General features: G+C 42.7%; 1 protein-coding gene across 4 annotated transcripts in view; it reads right to left on the bottom strand.

Moving 5' to 3' along the window:
• mef2cb (myocyte enhancer factor 2cb) overlaps positions 1–23,514 on the bottom strand; it is a 64,253-nt gene that overhangs the window by 22,819 nt on the left and 17,920 nt on the right. For all 4 annotated transcript variants that reach the window (XM_078250515.1, XM_078250513.1, XM_078250516.1 and 1 more), the window contains exons 2-3: positions 19,195–19,408; positions 8,834–9,037 (exon numbers count right to left, since the gene is read on the bottom strand). In XM_078250515.1, coding sequence (XP_078106641.1) covers positions 8,834–9,037; positions 19,195–19,248 — 258 coding nt within the window. In that variant the 5' untranslated portion in view covers positions 19,249–19,408. The remainder of the gene's footprint in view (positions 1–8,833; positions 9,038–19,194; positions 19,409–23,514) is intronic.

Raw genomic sequence — 23,514 nt, 5'->3', positions numbered from 1 at the left:
CTGCACCCTTAACCTTCCCCTCTTTCATCCTGTCTACGCTCCAGTTGCATAATTTGTCTCTATTCAAATGAGAGAAATGAGAATGTGTCTATATGTTCTTCTGATTCAACATTAAAATCAATTCGCCAAGGATAAATTGTATGTGGAAAACACTCTCATACTTGCTTTATATACAGTAATGCCATTTTCCAGCTGTGACTGCACTGTGACATTATCAATAAAGCTTTCAATTACATACTTAAGTTATTATCAGATAAGAAGTGTAACAGCCTCAGCAAAATGACTCCAGTTTTCTTTGCATGGCAAGGGGTAAAACTTCAAGTCCCCCGCCAGCCACTCTCTATTCCTTCTTTGTCCTCCTACCAATCGTCACTTATCGTCTTTTGTCACTCTGTCTCTTATCGCGTGGTGCCACAGCAGGGAAAGGGAGCCTGAGGGAGGCCTTGAGTAACAATGACCAGCCGGTTGACCTCTATACTGGGACCTTGAGTTTCCACACCCTGTCCAAAGCAGCAATCGTGGCAGGGGAGGGGCTGAGGCCAGGGCCAGGAGGGAAGCTCCGGGCAGGGTAGGGAATGCCATCTACAAAAATAGATCTTCATTATTCTGAATTTTCCACAAATAGTTTCAAAGAACAAGGCATCATTTCATCTTAATGGCTGGCGTGAATTGTTTTGGGCTGCGTAGTGGAAAAAGCCTTGCCTTTTGGCAGCGTGGCCTCAGAAGTGGCCTGCCTTTTTCACCGCTCCACACCACAGGGACCACATATTGGCACATTTCAAACAGTCTATTTTTAAAACCTTCTTGTTGTTGTTGTGTGAGTACCTCAGACTTCCGCTTCAGTATATTGACCTTAAAAAACACCTCTGACAGAGCTCCAAGTGCTACTTAGTTTCTCGTCTGAGGTTCTGCTTTTCTGGGCAGCGGGCGTCTGATGTGGAACAAAATGCTGAGCCTGTAGATCATATACATTATCTGTCATCTTGCTCTTAGCCACTCTTAAGAAGTGGAAGAGGCATATAGTCTATAAAATAGGAACTCAGTAGACTTGCTCTCTTTATGTCTGAGGCTGGCGCCACAGACAGATGTGTTCTAGTGTGCCAGGCTAAACCTTAGAGCAGACAGTGTTCAGCTGTGTGAGGAAAATAACTTGTTTGTGTGAGGGTGACACCTCTTAGGGTTTGTCACTGGTATCATAGACAGACTGTCTGATTAAAACTTAATTCTATTGACATGGATAATACAACTTTCCAGAAAAGTATATTCTCGGTAACAAAACAGTTTCAGAAAACAACCAGACAGGAGCCCTCTGTTTGTTAAAGTGTGTGTGTGTGTGTGTGTGTGTGTGTGTGTGTGTGTGTGTGTGTGTGTGTGTGTGTGTGTGTGTGTGTGTGGGGGGGGTATAAAAACAAGTGAATTGAATAATAGACTTCTTTATCCAAGGGATCAGATGTTTATGGTCTCAGATCAATGGTCTTATGCATGTGGTCGCCGAGGGCAACTCTTCATGGTCGGTCCTCAGTAAGAGAGATGGAGGCTGAATGAATTCTCTGACACTTCGCTTACTCACTCCTCTGTTTCAAAAACAACCCCCACCCACCCTGTTTCAAACACAAGGAGGGGAGTGAGAGAGAGAGAGAGAGAGAGAGAGAGAGAGAGAGAGAGAGAGATTCCATGCCTATTCTTCTACCCTCTCAAAGCAAGGACCGCCAACTAGGCAACTATTTTTAGCTTCACCACACAGTATTTTTAGACCACTACCACTTTTTGAAGCAATTATTAGAAAAAAAACGTACATCAAATAAAAGCGAGCAATAGTGGTAGTTGTTTTGGGGGTGGTGCTTTATTTTGACCATCAAACAAACTAGTTTTTATGTAGAAGTGTGAAGGAAATGGAGTGACTTAATGTGGATAAAAATTGTTTTGACTTGTGCTTTTTGTCTCACCGCCCTTTTCTATGCATTAGAACAAACAATTGTTAATCTGAAAGCTTCAAGTCCAAACTGAAGAGGACAGAGACGGGTATAGACGGGAAAAGGAGGAGGACAAAGGCACGCCTCTGTTTGTGGAATTCACCACACTATGAACACTGGATACATGTTTTTTCACATATACAGTATATAATATGGTAGCTTGTTTATTTTTTCACTAACCTTAGAGCTTGTTTGTAACTATGTGAAACTTCCAGAGCCAACTTTACCATTGTTGTTAACACTGAATATAAAGTATGAACTGAAGGTAGAGGTATGAAAAGTTCTTGACAGTTTGACTTTTCAACATGAAATTCTCAACCCTATGTACCAGGGGTCTTCAATGTTTTTTAAGCAAAGGACCCCTTAACTTGCAGAGAGACGGAGCAGGGACCCCATCCTACATATATTTTATAAAATTAAGTTGCATATTAAACTGGGCCTACAATAATGTGTAGTGCGGCCTAAAGCCTTCATACATACCTTTTTAATGCATAGAATAATAAGCTATTCAAATAATAATTGGTGGCATGATTTTATAAATCAGGTTTTAATGTTAATAATACATGTAGCACAGTGAATCTTTCAGATTAACTGTATGGATCTGTGGATGGCTACCTTAGTCACTACCTTACCTATACGCCAGCAAGCCTATCAATGTTTTTTTTTTTTTTCACAAAAAGGCTGATTTATATGTGTTGATAATATAGTGGATTCATGTTAAGACATTTTAATAGTTTGGTGGCCCCCCTGTAACTAGGAGGACCCCCTGTTGACGATCTCTGCTATATACCAAGTAGCATTGTTTTTTGTTTTTTAAAGATGTGCTGTGGAATGTGACAAACTGTCATCAGAGTCTTTGTTTTAACAAACTGTGATACTGTTAGCTTTCCAATGTCACAAACTTAATTTTCTTAGTCAGTCAAAGCAGCTTCAGACCTTAATCCTCAGCCCCCCAGGAAAAACAAGCCGTGTTGCCTATCTCTCGTCACTAGCAAACACCAAGGTACTGTGATCTCTGTGACAACCAAACCCCTTCCCTTCACCCCATGTTGCACCGAGTGTACCCTATCCTAACAACCTCAAAACGACTCCACACAAAATTACTGTGGACAACTGTAAGACAGGAGATATGATATGACTCCCTTATTTCTCTTGGATGCCGAGACATGTCAAAGTCGTACAGGATAAATTAGTGAAGGCATTCAAGCCAGAGTAATTATTCAGTATTTGAGAGCCATGAGAAGAAGTCATTCAGTGGGCTGATCAACACAGAAAACTCCTTAAGGCTAATTTTCTCCATGCTGTTTAGAAACCAAACAAGCACATAGAATAGCACACATGCTGGAAAATATTTTCACAAGAGCGAGGCAGAACATGAGCACACTGGCACTTCAGAGAGGGAGATCACATGTCCTGTTGACTTGCGAGAATATTATGAGAAAGCAGAGAAAAAGATGTTTGAATTAATAAAGAAGGAGATTTTTGAGGTAAATCACAGTGAAATCTGCCAAATTAGTACATAGAGTGTGTGGGAAATCATCTTTTGTTTGCCAATTGAAACAAGACAGGCAGTGAACTGGTGTGGATAAAGCTACATTACTCGTTTTCTTTTTGCCATCTCCAAGACATACCGGCTTAATTTACTTTTGCTTTAAGTTTCTTCATTTCCATCCCCCCCCCCCTCTAACTTTCCCCTCCCTCCAGTGGACTGTCACTGGGCTGAAATCACACCTGTGCTTCTCACACATCTCGGCACACGGGTGAAACATATGCAGGGTGAAACATGGTGAGGGAGCTTTGCTGAATCTCATTAGCCAAGCGGGTAGTCATTAACAGAATGACCTTTGGAAATAATTACCAGCCTTCCTCCCTCCATCCCTCTTTCCCTCCCTCCTTCTCTTCTCGCACTCATCTATCCCTCTGTCCCTCCCCTTCCCCCTCTCATTCAATAGTTCCTAGGTGAGGACAGAGGGAGAGAAAAGGAGAAAAGAAGGGAGAGAAATTAGTTAAGGATAGGTGGTAAGGCAGGTCCCTGCTGCTGCTGTTTAGGATTACAGGGTGAGCTGAACTTTCAGATTAGGTTAATCTGCTGGAAATGGGATTGGCCAACAGCCTTTCCTCTGGCAGGTAGGCAAGCAGGTCAGCTCAGTACTAAGAGGCATGTGCCATTCCATGTGATACTTGAGCCAACGGTGTGCTGTGCTGGCTGAGGTCATCGCAATGCCGTCAGCTCTGCAGGGTTCGAGCCAATTGTCACCATGTATGTACACGCATACACGCATGCAGAGCGAGCACACACTTACAGGCCAACCTTTTTCTGTGTGCATACAAGCACAATAGCTCATACTGCATATGCACATACAGTACACACAAATAGTATAGCATCCCTGACTCCTTTCACTTAGGTATATCCAGGCATTAAAGGGATATAGCTCACTCGCTAACCCTTTAGTTGTTTCACAAACCTGTGTTCTTTGTTTCAACAGAGGGGAGAACAAACACATTGTGGAACAGGGATTTGGCACGGCCCAAGTGTGTTTTGGATTTGGGGCCGCTCAATCACAGCAAGAACCAGCCAGCGCCGCTTAGGTTTGGGATTGATTTGAAAACATCGGGAGGGGAAAGAAAGGACTCTTTCATGGGCTTTTGCAATTAACAACCCCCATTCTGGCATAATATATCAGCAATAAGAGCTGAACGTGATTGTTCTTGAGCAGGAATAAAAAAGAGAGGAAAAGGAGAGATGGATCTATTCTCTTGTCATTTCCCAACACGGCTTCCCATTTCTCCTCTAACGCCGTTCGCATGTCCAGGAAACCGGCCTGGCAGACAGCGAGTATAGGAAATCTATCTGCGTGTTTGACTGTTTTATCTGGAGCCAGACTCGGAGTGTACTGTAGACCTGCCAGGACGACACATTTGGATCGCTTGGACATCCAATGATGGGAGGCTCTGCCTCTGTGTTTGCTTTCATCAACTACGAGAGCCTAGAAGAGCTTACATGTCTCTTTGAACAATTAGTATTAATTAAGTGGACCTCCCCACTTGTTTATGTAACAGCTGATAAAACTGTGTAGGACATATTTCATTAAAGTCTCATGGGGGGAGTGTCTGCGTGTTTAGATACCACTGTAACCTGCGTGACAATACGTGTGGTCTGGGATTAAATGAAGAATAAAAAAAAACATGTCCTTAGTTTTTTTCAGATTGCCATTGTTTTTATGTGATTATTATGGGTTTCTGGGTGTCATGCGTTGTGAATGTGACAATAATAAGCCATTTTGATTAGCATTGCTTGATTTGATTTGATTTACCTCTGAGAGGTTAGCTTTGGTTACTTGTCTTTTGCTTTCACAGATATTTGTGGAAGTATCATTCCCAGCTGAAACTGTTTTCAAGTGAGTCATCAAGACCTTCTTTTACCATCTCATCTCTTCTCCTCTCTCTCTCTCTCTCTCTCTCTCTCTCTCTCTCTCGCTCTATCTATCTTTCAACACCCCTATTTCAGTCTTTCACATACATACCCAGCCATTGACCCATCCATTCCATTCAACCTAATGCAACAAATCTTAGAGATTAAATATGTTCAATGAAAAACTGGATACAAAAGGAAAGAAAAAGAGTGAGGGAGAGACAGAAAAAAGCCCTCCAGCCGCTTGTAAACATGCTGTAGCTAGAGAGGCTGTACAACGCTCTCAGTGCCGCTCTCTCAACAACGCTAATTATCAACCAAAGACATGCTAATTACATAGAGCTTTATTGCTAATGTAGCAGGCCTCTATGCCAGCCGCCCACACTCTGAGCTCCGCTCCCCTACCTCTGCCTCTCCTCCCACTACACCTTCAGGCACAGCAGCAACAGAGGGAGAGAGATACATGCAGTTTGTATACTTCTAAAGACAAGAACTTCTTGCAAATTTTAAATTAAATATGCCACATATCAGTGTCATGTTTAAGGCCTTATTGTTCCTCTGTGCAGGGGGAACCTAGATTTCATTTACACCCCTAAATCCAGCCCTTCATCTTGTTCCTGACCTCCTCCTCATCATTGTGCCATCTCAACAGGAAGTCTGCTTCGCTCCTGCCTCCCCCCAGACTCAACAACCCACCCACGTTCCTGCAACTGTGACGTAGCCTAGCAGCGGAACACAAGGCTCGGCGGGAGAGATCCAACCCCACCGTTCCCGTTGCTCCCCCTCCCTCACCACACACCCTCCTACCGCCCGTGCTAAAACATGCTAGTGTCAGCCCTGTGGCCAATCCTGTTAGCACGCCACAGCTAAGGCTGAAGGCCCCATCAGATCGATTTCTCCCGCTGTGAGTTGCTCAGAGTCCTCCAGGGATCACAGTGTAGGTAGTGCTCCAGAGCACACTCCCCCACTAGGCTCTTTAGCGTCTTCCCGACACGGCTGTTTACATGTTAGCCATCCTCTGCTCTCTAATGGAGACACAGTTAAAGAGAGAGCTTCAAAGGAGGGAGCTCTCGTCACAGGCACTTGCTGAAACATGTGACAACTCTCTTCATGGGTTCAGCTGGAGCAGGGTAATACACTGACTATACAGTGGCTGAAGGGCTTGCTGCATCAAGAATATCAGTGCTTACAAGCACACTAGGGATATGAGTGGATGCTAAATGGGTTAATGTAAATGATATAATGCATAGAGGATTATTTTTTGTATCCCTTCTGATATACTTGGATAAGATTAATTTGCACAAACTGACAAAAGACTCAAACTAAGCTTTGGGGACACCACAGAGATTTAAACACTGTTACAGATGTTTAATGTTTCAGAGTTGCACATAGTATTATAACTATGACAAAACTGATTGTCATGTTTTAAAAAAAAAGAATTTAAGCTTAAAGTTATAGCTCTAAGTTATAGCCTCAGCCACATTAACAATAAAAAAAAGAAGGGAATAAAAGCACATACTGCAGTGCAAAAGAAAGAATAAGCTGTTATGCTGTGTCTAGTAGGTTTGTTTGTGCTTTTCAATACTGTCCATGATAATGCATCCAGTCCATTCTCTTTGTTTTCAACATTAAGGTTAGCCATATGTTGAGTGCTGTATCCCTTGATGTATCAGCTACATTAACACAAGACATATTTTACTGCGACTGGAAATGGTGATGCAACAACAGCAATAATGACAGCAAACCACATTTATTTATGCTATTTTCTTATCTCAAAATATGATATGAAGGAAGAGGTAATTATATAAAGGCTGGGAATAATGTAAGGTGAAATCTCTTCCAAAGACAAAGACATTTGATATCAATGTGTAAATTCAAAAGGTTTGTAGTCAGGTGCAGAGTGCCATCTGGAATAGCAGGACTGTTCCCGGTGGGCCTGTCCACCCGTGGGCGGGCGACAAGCCCAGCAACACCCATATGAAAAGATAAACATGCCTCATGCTGTTTGATTCTGTGTTAGATTGGCCAACCAGCTCCGATAGGTGCGTGCTAAGTGTATACATTCATTACATCTCACTGGGTCCCCACTTTTTCTTTCGGTCCTTTTTAAATCCAGGCTTACAATGGCAGACTATAGTGTTGTGCATGAATTGTGAACCAGTCGATCTAACAAATTAACAGTATGCTGCCATTAGGTGTCTGATGAATTACAAACAGAGTATGCATACACAATAAAAACAAGGAGTACATATGGACACAGTCAAGGTTTTCTATGACCTCTAAGCTGCCAAAGTGATGCATGTTGGATTTATTATTATTAACTCTTTGTGTTGACTTCGGGTCATATGGACCCGTTTTCAATTTTTGTTTTATATCAGAAAATATGGGACGTAGAAATAAGCACTGAAAATGTGTAGAAGAAAAATTTAACAATTTAAAACAGTGTCAAAAATGTCGAAAAAATGTTTTTTTTTTCAAGGTTGACGGGAAGACAACACAAGGGTTAATCATTATTTGTTATTTATTACCATATAAACTGTAAAAAAAAAAAAAGATATACCGTATATATAGAAAAAAACTTTTATTTAATGTAATATTGCAGGAATTAAAAAAATTGCATTTAACACAATATAAAAATTATATTGCTTTTAAAGAATTCATGTAACACGCAGACAAAGAATACTGAATATACTGTATGTGGAATTTTCCTCCAGTTGAAAAATGAAAATGTTTACAATATTGTGGGATGGGTGCGGTATAAGCAGCAAGCCCAGTGTAAGTGTAAATGTGTGTGCACAAGAGAAAGGGATAAACTCTGCATGAATGCATGCATGTCTGTGTTCGTGGCCCACCGGGTTTGTCAGAGCTACAGTGTGAATGTTGCGTAACAAGTTCATGTTGAGAGCTTAAGGATCCTGGAGGGTGCCAGTGTCATTTCCTGCTTTATCTACCTGCCTACTGGCTGGCCTGACGGCGCTGTTTAACATCGCCTTGAGCCACAATAGCGACGTGTGTCCAAAGCAAGTCAGATCAACATCCTCGTCTATGAGGCACATCAATGGTGACAAGACGGCGACGGCAGGGACTTGTGGTTGCACACCACAGGGGACAGTCTGAAACTTCCAGATCAATGATAGGCTACCACTTTTGGTTTACAAAGTACACACAACACAAAGAGGCAATATATATGAACATATTTATATGAAATAATGACATAATGTGAGTCCTCAAATACCTTTTCGTTTTTTTTAAAAGTGATTGATATTTGGGGAAGACCGACCAACTATGGGAGCAATTATTTCTTACGTTATGTTAGGTGTGAAGACCAAAAGAAAGAAGTAAAGGTTGCAGAATGAGTCACAAATGCTGTAACCATCTGTCTGCTTCTGCGTTTCTGTGTGTTTGCATCTGTGTGCATGTGTGCTGTCTGCGTGTTCTTGTAACTTACCTCCACAATATCAGAGTTGGTCCTGCTCTCATGGGGCTCGTTGTACTCGGTGTATTTAAGCAGGACCTTGTCCATGTCTGTGCTGGCATACTGGAACAGCTTGTTGGTGCTATTGAAGATGATCAGGGCAATCTCACAGTCACACAGCACACTGAGCTCATACGCCTTCTTCATCAGGCCAAACTTTCGCTTTGTAAATGTCACCTAAAAGAAGGAGATAAAAACAATATTCACAGTGAGGCATTAAAGATTTATGTTTACACATACAGGGTCACTGAACTGAATCTGGATCACCTATAATCAAATCAGTATTCTTTTCTGATTTGTCATCATTTAATTATAGAAAAAAAAGTCCCCCCACCCTTGACGTATTTACTCTGTAATGAGGGATTAAATAGGAATTGGACATAACAATATCTTCTCTGTAAAATGAGTAATTCTCAGCAAAACTGAATTAGAGGAAAGTGAAGTCTGCTGATGGTTCAACACCCCCTGACTGTAACAGTCCATCCACTATACCAGGAAAAAGAAAAAAAAAGAAAGAAGCTGGGCTCGTATTTAAGGAACTGAAAATAATCTGTCTCAGACAGATAACAGTAAGATCAGAAGATCAGTTATTGCTTGTACATCAAAGCGCAAAGAGGTTTATCATGGAACATATGTCACGTTAAATCATCCCTTTCATATGGCCCGACTGTGCTCGCTCTTTCACTCCCGCTTTTACACAAAAGAAATACACATACATATAACTGTTTAAATCTGAAAAAGTAGCTGAGGCATACTATTTTCTAACTGTGAATTCAACACACAATGTTCAGTTGTTTTGTTGCCCAATTAACCGCCTCTCATAGCAAATAACAACCCATTGATATAAATAACGGATGGGTTCCCTGACAGTGCTTGAATCTATTTGTGAGTGCTCAAATAATGACAATGCACTTAACTTAAACCACATAAATACTCTTCTCAAATGGGGCCTTTTTTCTCTCTCTTTCTCTTGGTACGTGTAAGTGCATGTTTGTGCATGTTTGTGCGTGTGTGTGTGTGTGTGCGTGTGTGTGTGTGTGTGTGTGCGTGCATGTGTGTGTGAGGCCCAAGTCTGGTACCTTTAATAACACACGGACACAAGTACCCGCACTGTCAAAATAGAACAGCCTCTATTCCTCTATTGTTTGGATCAAAACTAGAGCAGTGAAAGTGAGTTAATTCCAGTGAGCTGCACCTGGTTTCTTTTCCAAGCCATGTGTGCAAGCTTTTTGGCTGTATGGGAAAACGAGAAAATGTGCAACTGCCAGCTTCCTTCTCTAAGCAACACTGCTTTTTTGTATTGAGCTTTCTTTGATTTCCTTCTGTGACTGTGTATTATTTACATTGGAGATCTGTATTGACAAAGCTTTTTTTTACAGAGAGGAAATACTGCCAGGACTGTGCCCAGCTGGTAGCTAATGATCTCAGTTTGTTGATTAACTGCATGTTTGTCTATTCTCTTCTGACACTTAAGTGGGCCAAAAAACACAGAATAAATACCTCCCAACACTCAGTTAAACATGCTCTGAATACGATTATAAAGGCTATAAAACCTTTATAAAGAAAGCCTTTAAAGGAGGATATCTGTGTGTGGTAGATCAGGGTAATGCATGAATAGATTTGCGGCATAAATCTGTAATGCATTGCCCTTCACGTTTTCTCTTTACAACTCCGAGGTCTGAAAGAGGAGATAGGGTTGAATGGATATTGATAGATGGTTTTGGATTTCTTGAAATCATATCGCCCAGGATGCACCAGGGAAACTGAATATCAAACTATCCCTCACCTTCACCCTGTCTTTCTCTCTGTCTCCCTCTCCACTCCATTGAGTGGGTAAAACCTCGTATGAACTGCCTTATCCTGGACCAGCTTCCCCCCGTTAAAGTTTTCCAGTGATGTCATCTCATCACGCTGAGCTATGTGTCAGACAGCAGAGGCTGAAACCAGAGACACGGACGACATTCTAACTCCTTTACAAACCGGTGTGTGCAATTTCAGGTTAGCTCGACACGCATCTGATTCACTGACGACATCAGAAGGAAAAGCTCCCCTGGCCACTAAATACCATGCTGACATTTACACAGTCATACTGTAATGTGAAAAAAACAAGCCTCATTCTTAACGCCGTAAGATCAAAAGGCAATTTTGTGACAATAAGATTAATTGTCATTTCCAGCCTACTCTGAGCTGTACCATCCAACACAGAAACTAAAGGGGTCTGCCAGCCTCACAACCGCAGAGCTACAGTACAAATCGTACATGAGTGAGTGAATAAGATGACAGGACTGTAGGACATAAGGTCAAAGCATACTATTCAGGAACAGGACATGTAGAGTGTTGTCTTCCCCTGGTGTTTTGATGCAAGGGGCACCGGGCCAAACGCAGGACACAGCTAGCTGCCGGCCCAGCTCCGTTATCACCCACTCGCTCAGTCACACACACTCTGCTGGGGCCATTAATGTTTCAAAAGGTGGCACGTGGCGTACACAGTGGGCCGGGTGTGAGTCCCAGAGGTCCAGAACTGCTAGTCTCAAAATGGAGGTCCACATGCTGGTTCGGATCGCTCACATATTAGTGGACCACTCGCAAACATCAGCCCAACCACGCACACAAACAAACACACCAGTGTTTGTTTTAAGTTTTACTTTGCTGCTTCTCATTTCGACATGCTAAAAAAATGAAAAGCAGAATCCAATCAAAATTGTCTTGAGCCTGAAGTTTAAATGAGGAACTGAGCATGCATTTCCCACATATAATAATTCACACACAGACTTACTTTAACACCACCATATGAAGAGAATGAGTGTGATTATGAAAAGCCTCAACTGACCAAACAATAACACCTCCATAAATATCGCACCACACCCACACATCTCAATCTGACACGTACAACCTGCTACCTCCAAATCACATAAATTACTCACATATAACGCTATGCACACACATCGATAAATACCATAGACTGAATAAAATAGATAATACACAGGCATATATGCAGCGCAAGCTTGCTTGAACACGTTTGAAAAGACGGTTGGCTTGCACATACATGCTGTCTTGATGCTAAATACTGCTGCAAAACATCATGTGGGATGTGCTACTTTGTGCTGTACCTCAGCTATGCAATTTTTTTCATGAGGTAACGCTGTCGTGACTTCATGGCCTCACATGATGCTGTCATGTGACCCTTTCAGCCCATCAACATTCAAGCTGGTGTTGTCACCACTGGCCTTTCCTGTGCCCACACATCAGCTGTAAATTAGTGTGCTGGACCAGTATTCGAGGAGCGACTGCTCTTCACTCTGAGTGGGTAAAAACACATGCTATGAATGGCACACACCTGATCTACAAACCTTTACAGATATCTGACAGTGAAAAACCCTGGATGCCTTTCTCAGCAGAAAAATGCTAATGACTGAAAAAGGGAGAAAGTTGTCCATTCCTGATAAGGTTATAGTCTATGCTCATGAAATAATGAAATATTATGATAATAAAGTTATTTTGTAAGAAGCACAATGGAAGACCATTACAAGTTTTTTTATGTGCAGCATTGTGTTATTATGTTATTTAAATGTATACGTTTATAGATGAAATTATAAGCACCTATAATTCTGAGGTGTATAGCCTCTGGATAAAGTTGGGCAATACATTTTTCTTTTACTAAATTTCTCTGCCCACAAAAAACAACATTGTAAACCACCCGTATGTCAGTGTGGGTGTAATCTTTGTTTCCTTGGTTGGTGCGTGCTGTTAGATACACTATGTTAATAACAGAGAGCATGACGTTATTGCACATTTGCAGCAACTGCGTACTGGTAAGAATGACCAGTATAAGTGTGTAAGTGTAAACCAGACTTTGTCTTTTCACAGGAAAATTGGTAACCAGGGTGTGAAACCTATCTTTACATGCAAACACAAACACAAACGCAAACACACACACACACAGACACACACACACACACACACACACACACATTTTGTGGACCATTTTTGGCAGACAGAGTAAATCATGGCATGATGGACACTTAACTTTCAAACTGTCAGTGTACGATGGCTAGTCTGTGCGTTGTTGTCAAGTGGTTACATTTTGTCTAACATTTTCAACCTAACCCATTCTTTATGTAAAAAGATGGATACATGTTTAACACTATGCATTCTGGCTCTGCTCCTACAGTAGAAACATCATTAGGTAGGTTAGGTCTAAATATCTCAAAGTGTGATTACTCAGTTATGGAAAAGCTTATGGCAACAATAAGAGATTCCATTAAAATTTGGGATCCTTTCTTAAACTCTGTGAAAGAGACCAAAACACCCCCACACTCCCATCATATCTACCAATAGTGTATACACAAAGACCTACTTATACTTGTTATATAGTATAACTCTCAATTACTTTGGTACATAATAAACACTCACTCATAGGCATAAGCATTGTGTACATCCTCAGAGTGAGACACAAGCCTTATTCGTTAACCCTAGCCTCCTCCACAACCCCATCCCAAGAGAGATTCAGATACATGCACACACAAATGCATTCAGACATACACCCTGTAAACACCTAAACGTGTTATCATTACATCCCCTTTCAGAGCATATCCCTCTCTTTCATACATTGTCATTCAACCTGTTTAATTTTACTTGTTTGTTTCTTCTTTTCTTTCTTCATATGTGTGCTTAAATGTAACTATAAATATGATATCACTGGAAAATGACAAATACAAATTGTTTCATAAAAATGAAATAATTAGTTCTGCTCGGCACAATTGACCTGTCACGTTTCCTCTAGCGAAAAAAGAAAAGAAAAAATGGCCAGGATAAACAGAGGAATGAAAAGAAAGGATGGATAGTGGCGGATTCTCTGCCACATGGGTGAGAGGGGAGAGAGCAAGAGGGGAGGGAGGAGGAGGGAGAAGAGAGGGGGCGGACGCACAGGAAGCACATTTGTATGCATTTCCTCTCATAACAGGAAGAGGCCAGTGGCTTCCCCTTCACAATGGCTTCGCTTCTGCTTCCCACCTCCTGCCTGCTTCCCTGGGGGAGGAGGAGGAGGAAGAGGAGGAGTAGTGGAGAGACAGGCACCAAAAACTGCTGGTTAGCAAACCAAACATGGCTGGGCGGGGACACACACACACACACACACACACACGCAGGCACAAACACACATAGATGTCAGTCAGCTATGGAGCAGCACGATTTGTCTTGAGACAAACACTTATCCCATTGTCAAGGGCCAAGCAGGAAGACACAGGCTTACGCAAAAGGAATAAGAGGAGCCCAAGACCTGGACCTGAACTCTGCCTCACAGCCAAAGAAGCTGTTAAGAGGGGCATTACGACAAAAGAGGCTTTGTCCCACCTCTAATATATGCTATGCTCTTCTCTCGCCTCAAAACCCCACTCATCATCCTTTTTCAGTGTGCCTTCATTATACCATAGGAACAGGAGGCAGCAGACTCCAAACATTTCTTCATTCAGTGTCTGAATCGAAAGTGTCCACTTTGAGTATTAAAAGCTAACCTGTGGAACTGATTGAGTGGTGTCTTAATAATGCTGATTTTAGTTTTAGGTGAATCAGGTCATCATCATGAAATGCATGCCAGTTTAGAACTCTTAATTACATTTCAGGACAGCACTGTAATGGCTGCCTATGCTCCTTCTCTGTATGCTCCTGTTTATCCTGAAAAACCGCAACTGGAAAGGATATGCCCACTAACAAAAAAAAAGAAGTGGATGTTACATTGCAAGGCCCAAGTTAGTGGCCGGAATGACAAAAATAACTTTGTTGTCATTCATTTGCGGTGGATACACTTTTTTCATGGCACCAAGGCTGAAACTGTATACTTAAGGCACATCGTTTTCACTTTCCACCAATTTTCACGAAAAAACATGAGCCAAATGAATTAAGCTGATTTTCAAACAGATTGTAGGTCCCCACACATTTAATTGTTTTAGTGATTTCTGCTGCAGGAGGACCCTATTAACCCCAGTTTGTATTAAATGAAGTCTTCTTATGACAAGCACAGCTCAGAATTAGCGTCTAGTAGTAAAAAGGAAAGAGAAATATGAAGAGAAGATGTAAATGTGCTGCAGATTATGAGTCAGTCCCTCAAAGTAATTTTTTAAAAAGCCAGAGAAAACAAGCAACACATTGTTAATGGCCAGTCTGCAGCCTCTATGCGCAACAAATATGTTTATAATCAGATTTTTACTCGGATTTTTGAATTAGGATCATTCATAAAATGTCACTATTTTTTAATATTAAAAATACACTCTGATATATAAACAGACTTTTATTTTGAAAAACATAACATAATGAGCACTATAGCGGACAAAGTAAATGAAACGAGAAGAAGCTAGACAAACCGTCAAGACCTTCTAGTGAGTGAAAAGTAGCGAGGTGAGGTGAGAGAGCAAAATGAACCATGTGAAGAACATGTGAACGAGAAACGCCCTGTTTCTCGTTCACGTTCTTCACATGGTATGGCATATGTGGAGAAGGCAAAAGAGAATAAAAATACAGCAGAGAGAAGGAAAGAGCTTAGTGAGCCGTTTTCAGGTGAGGTCTCCATGCGCTGAATGACATAGAAGAGTGCCACTCGCTGTTGTAAAAGAAGAAGATGGTAGAAGGTGGGAAACAGGGAATTAGAGGAGGGGTGCAGGGGTGAGGAGTTACCCTGTGGGCCTCATTATTTTCCTGCTGTTAATTTCACTCGCACATTTTCTCACCCCAGTGCTGTTGATTGGAGAGAAGAATGCTTTGTCGTAGAAACAAAAAGACCCCTTATGTTAGCTGCAGTCGCTGCAGTTAACATGGTGAGAGAGAAGAGAAGCGGCATATGCAGGAAGACATAAAAAAAGTTGTTTGTGGGAGCTGGGAGATCCTGTTGTTTTACTTCCTGTCACTGATGACCTGATCCATGTTTAACCTTTGGCCCTGGGTCCCTTCCCCCTTGGAAACCACATGTCCCACACACACACACACACACACACACACACACACACACACACACACACACACACACACACAATTTTGCACAAACAGGTCATCCTAAATTAAGCCCACTGAGTGTACTGGCTGGAGAGGTAACACTAATTAGAGCCAATTGCAGCAAATTAGTCGATCCCCAAGCCCGACTCCAGAGAGATAGATGCGTTTTAGACGTGTACATGTGTTTACAAGCATGCATTTGTCTATGCTGTATTAACAAGAAACCAAATACACTATCTAAGTATGTGCCTGAGTGTATAATCTGCTACGTCTCAAGTCTATGCCAGTGTGTGTGTGTGTATATGTGTGTGTGAGTGCACACACACACACACACACACACACACACACACACACACACACACACACACACACACACACACACACACACACACTCACCTGTGCATGCATCTTGTAGGTGTGTGTGCGCCTATCTGTGGGTGTATGTGTGTGCTAGCTGGGGCAAGAGAGTCTGCTCTCTGTGTGCAGCCCATGAGTTTATGGCACAGGGGGCTCTTTCATGTGCCCGAGGCTGGGAGAGGGTCTGAGTGGTCGGGGGGCTGGGAGCCAGGGCTAACACACTGCTGCCCACTGTCCAGAGCTCCGGGCAGCCAGTCAACGCCAGGGAGGCCTGGCCCTTCTGCCCCTGCTCTGGGGAAGTGTTTCGGGGCCTGGGGGTGGCAGCCCAAAGTGGCCGCCCAGAGAGAGCCAGGCCCTGTGCCCACCATGATACTGCTGCTGCAGGGAGGGCAAGTGTGGACCCTGTAGGTGGCAAGGTAGCGTTGACAGCCACACAGAGTGGTGCCTCTCCAAAGAGGACTGCATGCAGTGTGTATGTAGACATGTAACAATTCAGGGTAAATGTTATAATATATCTATTTTGGAATGAAACAGGAATTGTACCATATTCTATTTTATAAAACTTAAAATAACTATTACTATAGACTTTATATGTTTTACAACTCATACAACAAGGCCACAGAAGAGCTTTATAAAGAAGCAAAACTGTAAGCATTACTGTAAGCAGTAAAAGTATGTAAAGAATGTCAGGTTGAAATCAACGCTATACAAATTCCTTTGGTGTTTATTTGGCATGTGCTCTGGGACAGTTCCTCAAAAAGGAAGTGAAAATATGCAAAGCCAAAGCTTCCGTTTTTCTTTTCTTTTTTTCTTTTAAGAAGAAAATTTAAGTTTCTGGTTCAGTCTCTGTCTTGTGATGTCCGCCTCTACAAAATGTAGTGATGTCATTCATTTAGGCTGTAGGTTGAATGACACTGAATGGCATGCTCAGCGTGCATGCAGGGTTTTCCACATGACGGGATGACATCATATCAGCAGGAATTTCGATTCGACTAAAACAAACAACTAAAAAGGTAATCTATCATATCAGAGATCAAAACAACAAAATCCAGTGACATATTGATTTTCCTTTCCCTGAACTCTTTCCCTCTCCTCTCCTGTTCTTTCCTCCCTCCTTTATCTGTAAGTAAAGCCCGGATATCTCAGGCATCGATTCCCCTCAGGTGTCCTTCCTGCCTCCCTTTCCCTCCTTATCCGCAGGAGCCGGAGTGCCTGGTGCAACTGGCATGCCCAGTCTAAGGTGGGATGAGAGAGAAGGGCTGAGATAACAGTAAGGAGGAAGTGTGGGTGCTGCAGCAACATGATAGCTTTAGTCCTCATCTGAAACTCTGTGACCTCCTCCTTGCTCTTGTCTCTGTCTCTTTGTCTGCCTGTCTCTCTTTCAATAACATACATAAATCCGTATGCAGAGCACATTGGTGCGTACTGTCACACGCTGTCGGTGTCCTGTTTATTACATTTTTACTTCTTATGTATCTTTCTTACTTCTCTTCTTCTTCTTGTGTATCACAGAAAGTAACATCATGATTACCAGAAGTTTCTTCTTTATCTCAGGTACACTCACAGCCTCACTCCCTTTAAATATTGTTCTTGTATTCTATCCTATTATTATTTCATGTATATTGTATGTATGTATGTATGTATGTATATTGTATCCTATTATTTCATGTATATTGTATCCTAGTATTTTATGTATATTCTGTGCTGTGTGACTGATATTTTGCTGCTGTAACACTGTAATTTCCCATTTTTTGGATCAATAAATATCTATCTATCTATCTATCTATCTATCTATCTCTCTCACTATTATCTTGTTACTTGCAATCACAGACATTGAGAACAATCATGACAGGGGTCGCAATCTGCTTCAATTACTCCTGCATCGATTGCTTGAGCCTTTTTATGTCACTTTACTCTGGCTGCAAGTGAATGTGTTTGATAAAGCACACTATGAGAAACTGTTGTGGACTGTTCTTGTGGCTGTCAGGTGATAAAGACGAGGCAAAAGCGATGAAGTGGGTCTGTGTTCAGACAAGGTGTGTGTGCCTGCGTGCGTGTTTGACCTGTGATCCAGGGGCCACGTTAGCAGCGTATGGATCCAATTGGGCTGCCAGGAAGCTGACAAAGTGTCAGTGGTCAGTCGTGCCACAGGAAGTGATCAATTGTGAGCCTTGAGGGCAGAGAGAGCTCTGTCTCTATCTATTTCCTGCCACAGACTGTAGTGTCTGCTTGAATCTCGCTGTCCACAATTTATTATGTCTCTCAAGTAATGCCAGCTGTTGTTAAAAAGTGTCTTGCAAGAATTCCATTGTTGCAAACAAGGTTTGGTATATGACCAGTAGTCTTTTTATCAAATGACTCTGTACAGTATCACTGGTTTAAAAAATGTATCTCTTGTGCTATGCAGAGGAAAGCTACAGCAGTCCTACTGTTACTGATTTAACTCAATAAAAATACAGTTTCAGTGTTTATCTCCCAGGCCCACTTCAGCCTGTCACTATAGACCATCCCATCTCTGTTTGGTTGTTTGTTTATGTTTTCTCCCACCCTGACTCTCCGGTGCTACCACCCTCTTCCTGGTAATATTCCACTGCCAGTGAGCTAAACTGGGTGGCATGGTGTGAGAGGTTGGGTGTGTGAAGGGTGCTACAGTTGTGTGTAGGCTGCAGCCCTCAGTGCAGGCAGTGATATGCAGAATAGTTTTTGATCAAAAACCTTTTTGGAAAACGCCTGGTGCCCTCACGCTGGTGTGTTAGATTGAGGGGAAACAAACCTGCCATTATAACCCAATGGAACACTTCCACCCAAAGCAATAACTGTGCTATCCCCGCTTATACTTATCTGCCGCCCAGTTCACATATTGCCCAGACTCCCAGAAGACGTTCATTGTTAAGGGCTATGTGGGGTGTAGGGTGTTTCTCCTTCCTCCATCCTCCACCCCTCCTCTCCCCCACCCTCATACTCATCCATCCTCCCATCCCCCAGGGACTTACCTGTCTGTTGCGTTCATCCATAATCCGCGTGATCTGAATCTTTTTCCTCCCCATCGTCCCCGTCTCTTTCTTTCTCTCCTCTTTCTAAAGAACTTTATGCTTTCTTTTCTCTCCTCTTTCTTCTGCTCTCTCTTCACTCTTCTGTTCTTCCTTTATCTGTCTTTTTTCTGCTTTCTATTTGTTCCAATCAACTCAAAGACTCCAGCATCCGTACCTGCAAGAAAGAAATGGGGAGGGGGAGGAGAGGAGAGGATAAGCATTAAATTAAATGAAATATGGCAAAATACTGAGAGAAAAAAATAATAAAAGTGGCATCATGGCAGCCACAAGGGAGGGTGAAGAAATACAAAGAATCTGTCAACAATGTTGTGAGAACCGCTGTGTTTTTCACTGTCGATATCATGCAAATCAGTTTTTGCATTTTTTCCCAGGCACCGACTATGAGAGGAGACAGCGCTGTCAGGATCTCGCTTCGTTCACAGAGAGTTTGACAGTGTTTTGGAAGTGCCGCTAACTTAAACGCTCTAATCACCAACACTGTAACATTACCTCCAGACTGAGAAATACATTTTGTTTCTTCCCACGAACTGCACTGTATTGACAGTGGAACTGCCACACACAGCTTTTTCTACTCTATCTGCAGCTCTTCTACAAAATGGCAGACATGAGGCGCAGGATAGAATACAGATGTAAAACCGAGCTCACTCTTGCCAGATTCTGGCAAAACAAAGCCCAAAAAACAAAAGAAGGAAAGAACAAAACGTGCCAAGAGTGATCTTTTGAAACGCGGAGAAAGGACGTTTCTTAGAGACAGAAATCAAACAAAATTCCGACATGAACTTAATCCATCTGGAGACATGTCAATGAGAGCATCAGAATAAATGCACTTGTGCGTTTGCTAGTGTGTGTACCAGTGTTCGAGGAGTGGAGGCCGGCAGCTGATGAGCTGGACAGCATGTGCGAAGAAAAGAGCTGCGCTCCAAAAAGTTTGCGTAAGTGAGTGACTGTGTGTCCGTGTGTGCGTGCATGGGTGTGTGCATGGGTGTGTGTGTGTGTGTGTGTGTGTGTGTGTGTGTGTGTGTGTGTGTGTGAGTTCTTGTGTGAGCTTGGCTAAACCAGAGCTCCAGTGCATCTCTCCAGAGTGCTAAAGTAGGCCAACCCAATCTATCTCAGGGAGGAGCAGAAGAACTGTTGTTGTGTTTTCTTTTGACAGTAGAGGTGATAACGTCCCTCGTTATGCAAATGAGCATCCCATTATTTAAGCTCAGTGCAATGCAGGGGAGCTGTCAGCGCCGTCACATAAAAATCCTCCATCTACCCTGCCTTTTTTCTCTACTTTCCCCTTCTTCTCTCTTCTCTCCTTTCTGAACCAGATTTCCGGCACCTGGCAGCACAAGCATGATACATTGATGTGGAAGACGACACTGCTTCACCAAAAGACATGTCAGTCTCAGTCTCTCTCTCGATCACTCTCTCTTCTCTCATACACCCTTGCTCTTTTCCTCACTCTCTCATATTCTCTCCTTTGCACACTCCCGCACACATACATGCACACTCCCACACACATACATGCACATTGTAATGCACTTCCTTTCCCCTTCTTTCCTTTTTTGTTATCTTCCCCTAACCTGAATCCATGTATTTATTGAGTAACATGCATGAGAAAGCACAAGAAAGCTCTAAACCCCTGAGGTGAGCGCAGCACATTGCGATGCACTTGACCTCTTTGTGCTAGAGAGTAGGACATTGATAATGAAAGTGCGTAATAGGGACATCCAGGGATACTGTGTCTCTTGTAGTGACAGACGGAGGCCTGTAGCAGTACAGTACAAAACTGTAGATCTTTTTATGTGCAGAAAACACAGGCTGTGTACTAACTCCTTGGTTCTTTCAAAATCTCGGGGACATCAGTGTTTAGTTTAGTTAGGGCTGACACTATTGTGATGATGTGTGCCTTTGGAGTCAATATGCATAACACAGATTTAGTAAATATATTACATTTTTAAGGAATAACATCACATTGGTTATTGTGTATACTGTAAGATTCTCTGCCAAAAACCTCCATCACACAAAAATGGATAACAAAATGAGACAATACAATATGAACAATGATGAAATACATGACAAAAAAAACTTCCTGAGTTGATGGTTTAGAATACGCCCACCTATGGAAGAAATGAGATACAAACATAAAAAACGCATCATTTGGCAGTTGGGACAACAGCCGGACTGCACCATCATAATAATAACTAAATAATCTAAAATAACTCTGTGGCAGCTCTGAAGAGGCTATCCAAAACATTTTAGCATTGCTCTGCGCAAACACACCCATCCATAGACAGAAAAACAAAGAGCTGCCCTCTGGAAGAAAACAAAGAAGGATGTTGTCAGACAAACTAGGATTACAAGCCAACACTAAGGCGCTTGGCACAAGACAGCCAGACAAGGATATCAATCAAGCCGGCGTACTTCAATCACAGGCTGACAGCATCCTCCCCTCCCAGTCTTTGTGCTCAACACTACTCAGAGGCGTTACCTCTGTGATCCCTGCCTCCTGGCCTCCACCTCCTCCTCGATCCTTCCACAGCCCACTGGGCAGCACCTTAGGCCTTACATAACATTGACGCTAAGATTAAGCCTGTGTCCTGGACATTTAATCCCTGCTTTTGGCTCCCAGCATCAGCCAACGCTCCCTGAGGTGAGGCTCTGCTGTCGCTTAGCCCCGTGTCGGCGCCTCCCCGCTTCAGCCACCCCCTCCTTCTTCATCCTATCTTCACTCTTGCCTCCTCTACCTCCTCCTACACAACAAGGCAAGTTCCCTCCGTCCCCACCTCCCCCCCACCCCACACACTTTTCCTCACACCCGCCCCCGTCCCATATGAGTGCCAGGCAGCTTCTGGATAAGATTTGAGTGCCCACCTCCTTATCGGGCTGCCTTCCCTCTCCTTCCCTTGTGGTGGATAGAGCATCAGTTAATTTAACAGATTACCACTGAATTATTCAATCCAATTTAGCATCATGATGCCAAGAAGGCGAAATGTAGGGAAATGCAAGAAACAAGCACTGCTTAGTGAACACAGTCAAGTGGCACAGGGCAGTAATCCCCAGGAGAAATTTTTCACAAGGGACTGACAATGACACCTCACCTCGAGAGGGCAGATAGGGGGAGAAAGAAACAAGACACACAGAGCAAGACAGAAGAAAGAACTAACAAGCTTGTGCACATTAAGCCAATTTACTAATCCCAAAGTAAGGCGTAGGGGAAGAGGGAATGAGCTGTGGAAAAAGAAGAATACACAAGAGTTTCTTTATCTCCTCTGTGTAGTCTGACTAATGGTACGCTTGCATTCACACTAGGCTGGTAACTATAAGGAGGCTGGAGCGAGCGACTGCTAGGGTCAGAGGGCATGCTGGCACCAAGCAGACAGAAGGACAACGGCTGCTCCTCTGCTGGTTTTATACACTGGGTCCAAACTCTCTGTGCTTTGAGTTTGAGAGGTGACAGTGAAAGAGAAGGAGAGTAGAGAGAGGAAAACAGAGAAATTGGGAGAAGAGTGTATGGAGTAAAATATAAAAAAAGGATCTTTTGAACAGGCACCAGGCCTCTCCAGGGGGAGGGGAAGCTGTACCCACGACCCTCCCATCTGTTAAGCAGACGGACGGAGAGAGAGAGAGAGAGAGAGAGAGAGCGAGAGAGAGAGAGAGAAAAGAGAGAGCGAGAGGGATGAAGGTTGGGGGAGGATGGGGAGATGGAGAGGGAGCAGCGATTCAGCACATAGATCTAATGAGCATTCTCTCTCTCTCTCTGAGTCTCACAAGTGGAGCTGAGAGGACGATGAGAACATATACACTCAGTGCACCACAAGGCTTGATTCTAGGTCGCCTCTCTCCCAAGTGTTTAGTCACTAAAAACTAATATACAGCACATGGCGCTTTTTCACATTCTAATAGACGGTCTGTAGGGTGCTTGTTAATGTGCCTTTGTTATTGAGGACAGACACTGAAGACGACTCCTTTGAATCAAGGGGGGCGACCAAAAGAGGAACTTTACCTTGACTCATGATCGGGACCAATTTGTCACTTTGAAAGACAGCTGCAGAGTTTTGCTTGTGAATTAAGAGAATGTAGAAACAATGAACATGAACCTTAGTTCCAAGAACAAGAAGAAGTTTTGAGAATTGAATTGTGAGGAAATGTTCAAATGAAACTGGCAAAACTAGCACTACTGTAAATGAGGCGTGAAGCATTTTGCTGATGCCGATTTTCTTGAATCCTAATTCTACATGTTATAGCAAATTGGGGAAGGTGATTTATCATGAC

This window comes from Sander vitreus, chromosome 5, assembly GCF_031162955.1.
Source record: "Sander vitreus isolate 19-12246 chromosome 5, sanVit1, whole genome shotgun sequence".
In the NCBI taxonomy this organism is placed as follows: domain Eukaryota; kingdom Metazoa; phylum Chordata; class Actinopteri; order Perciformes; family Percidae; genus Sander; species Sander vitreus.
Note: the sequence above shows the minus strand (reverse complement) of the source record. Positions and strands in the feature narration are given on the sequence as shown.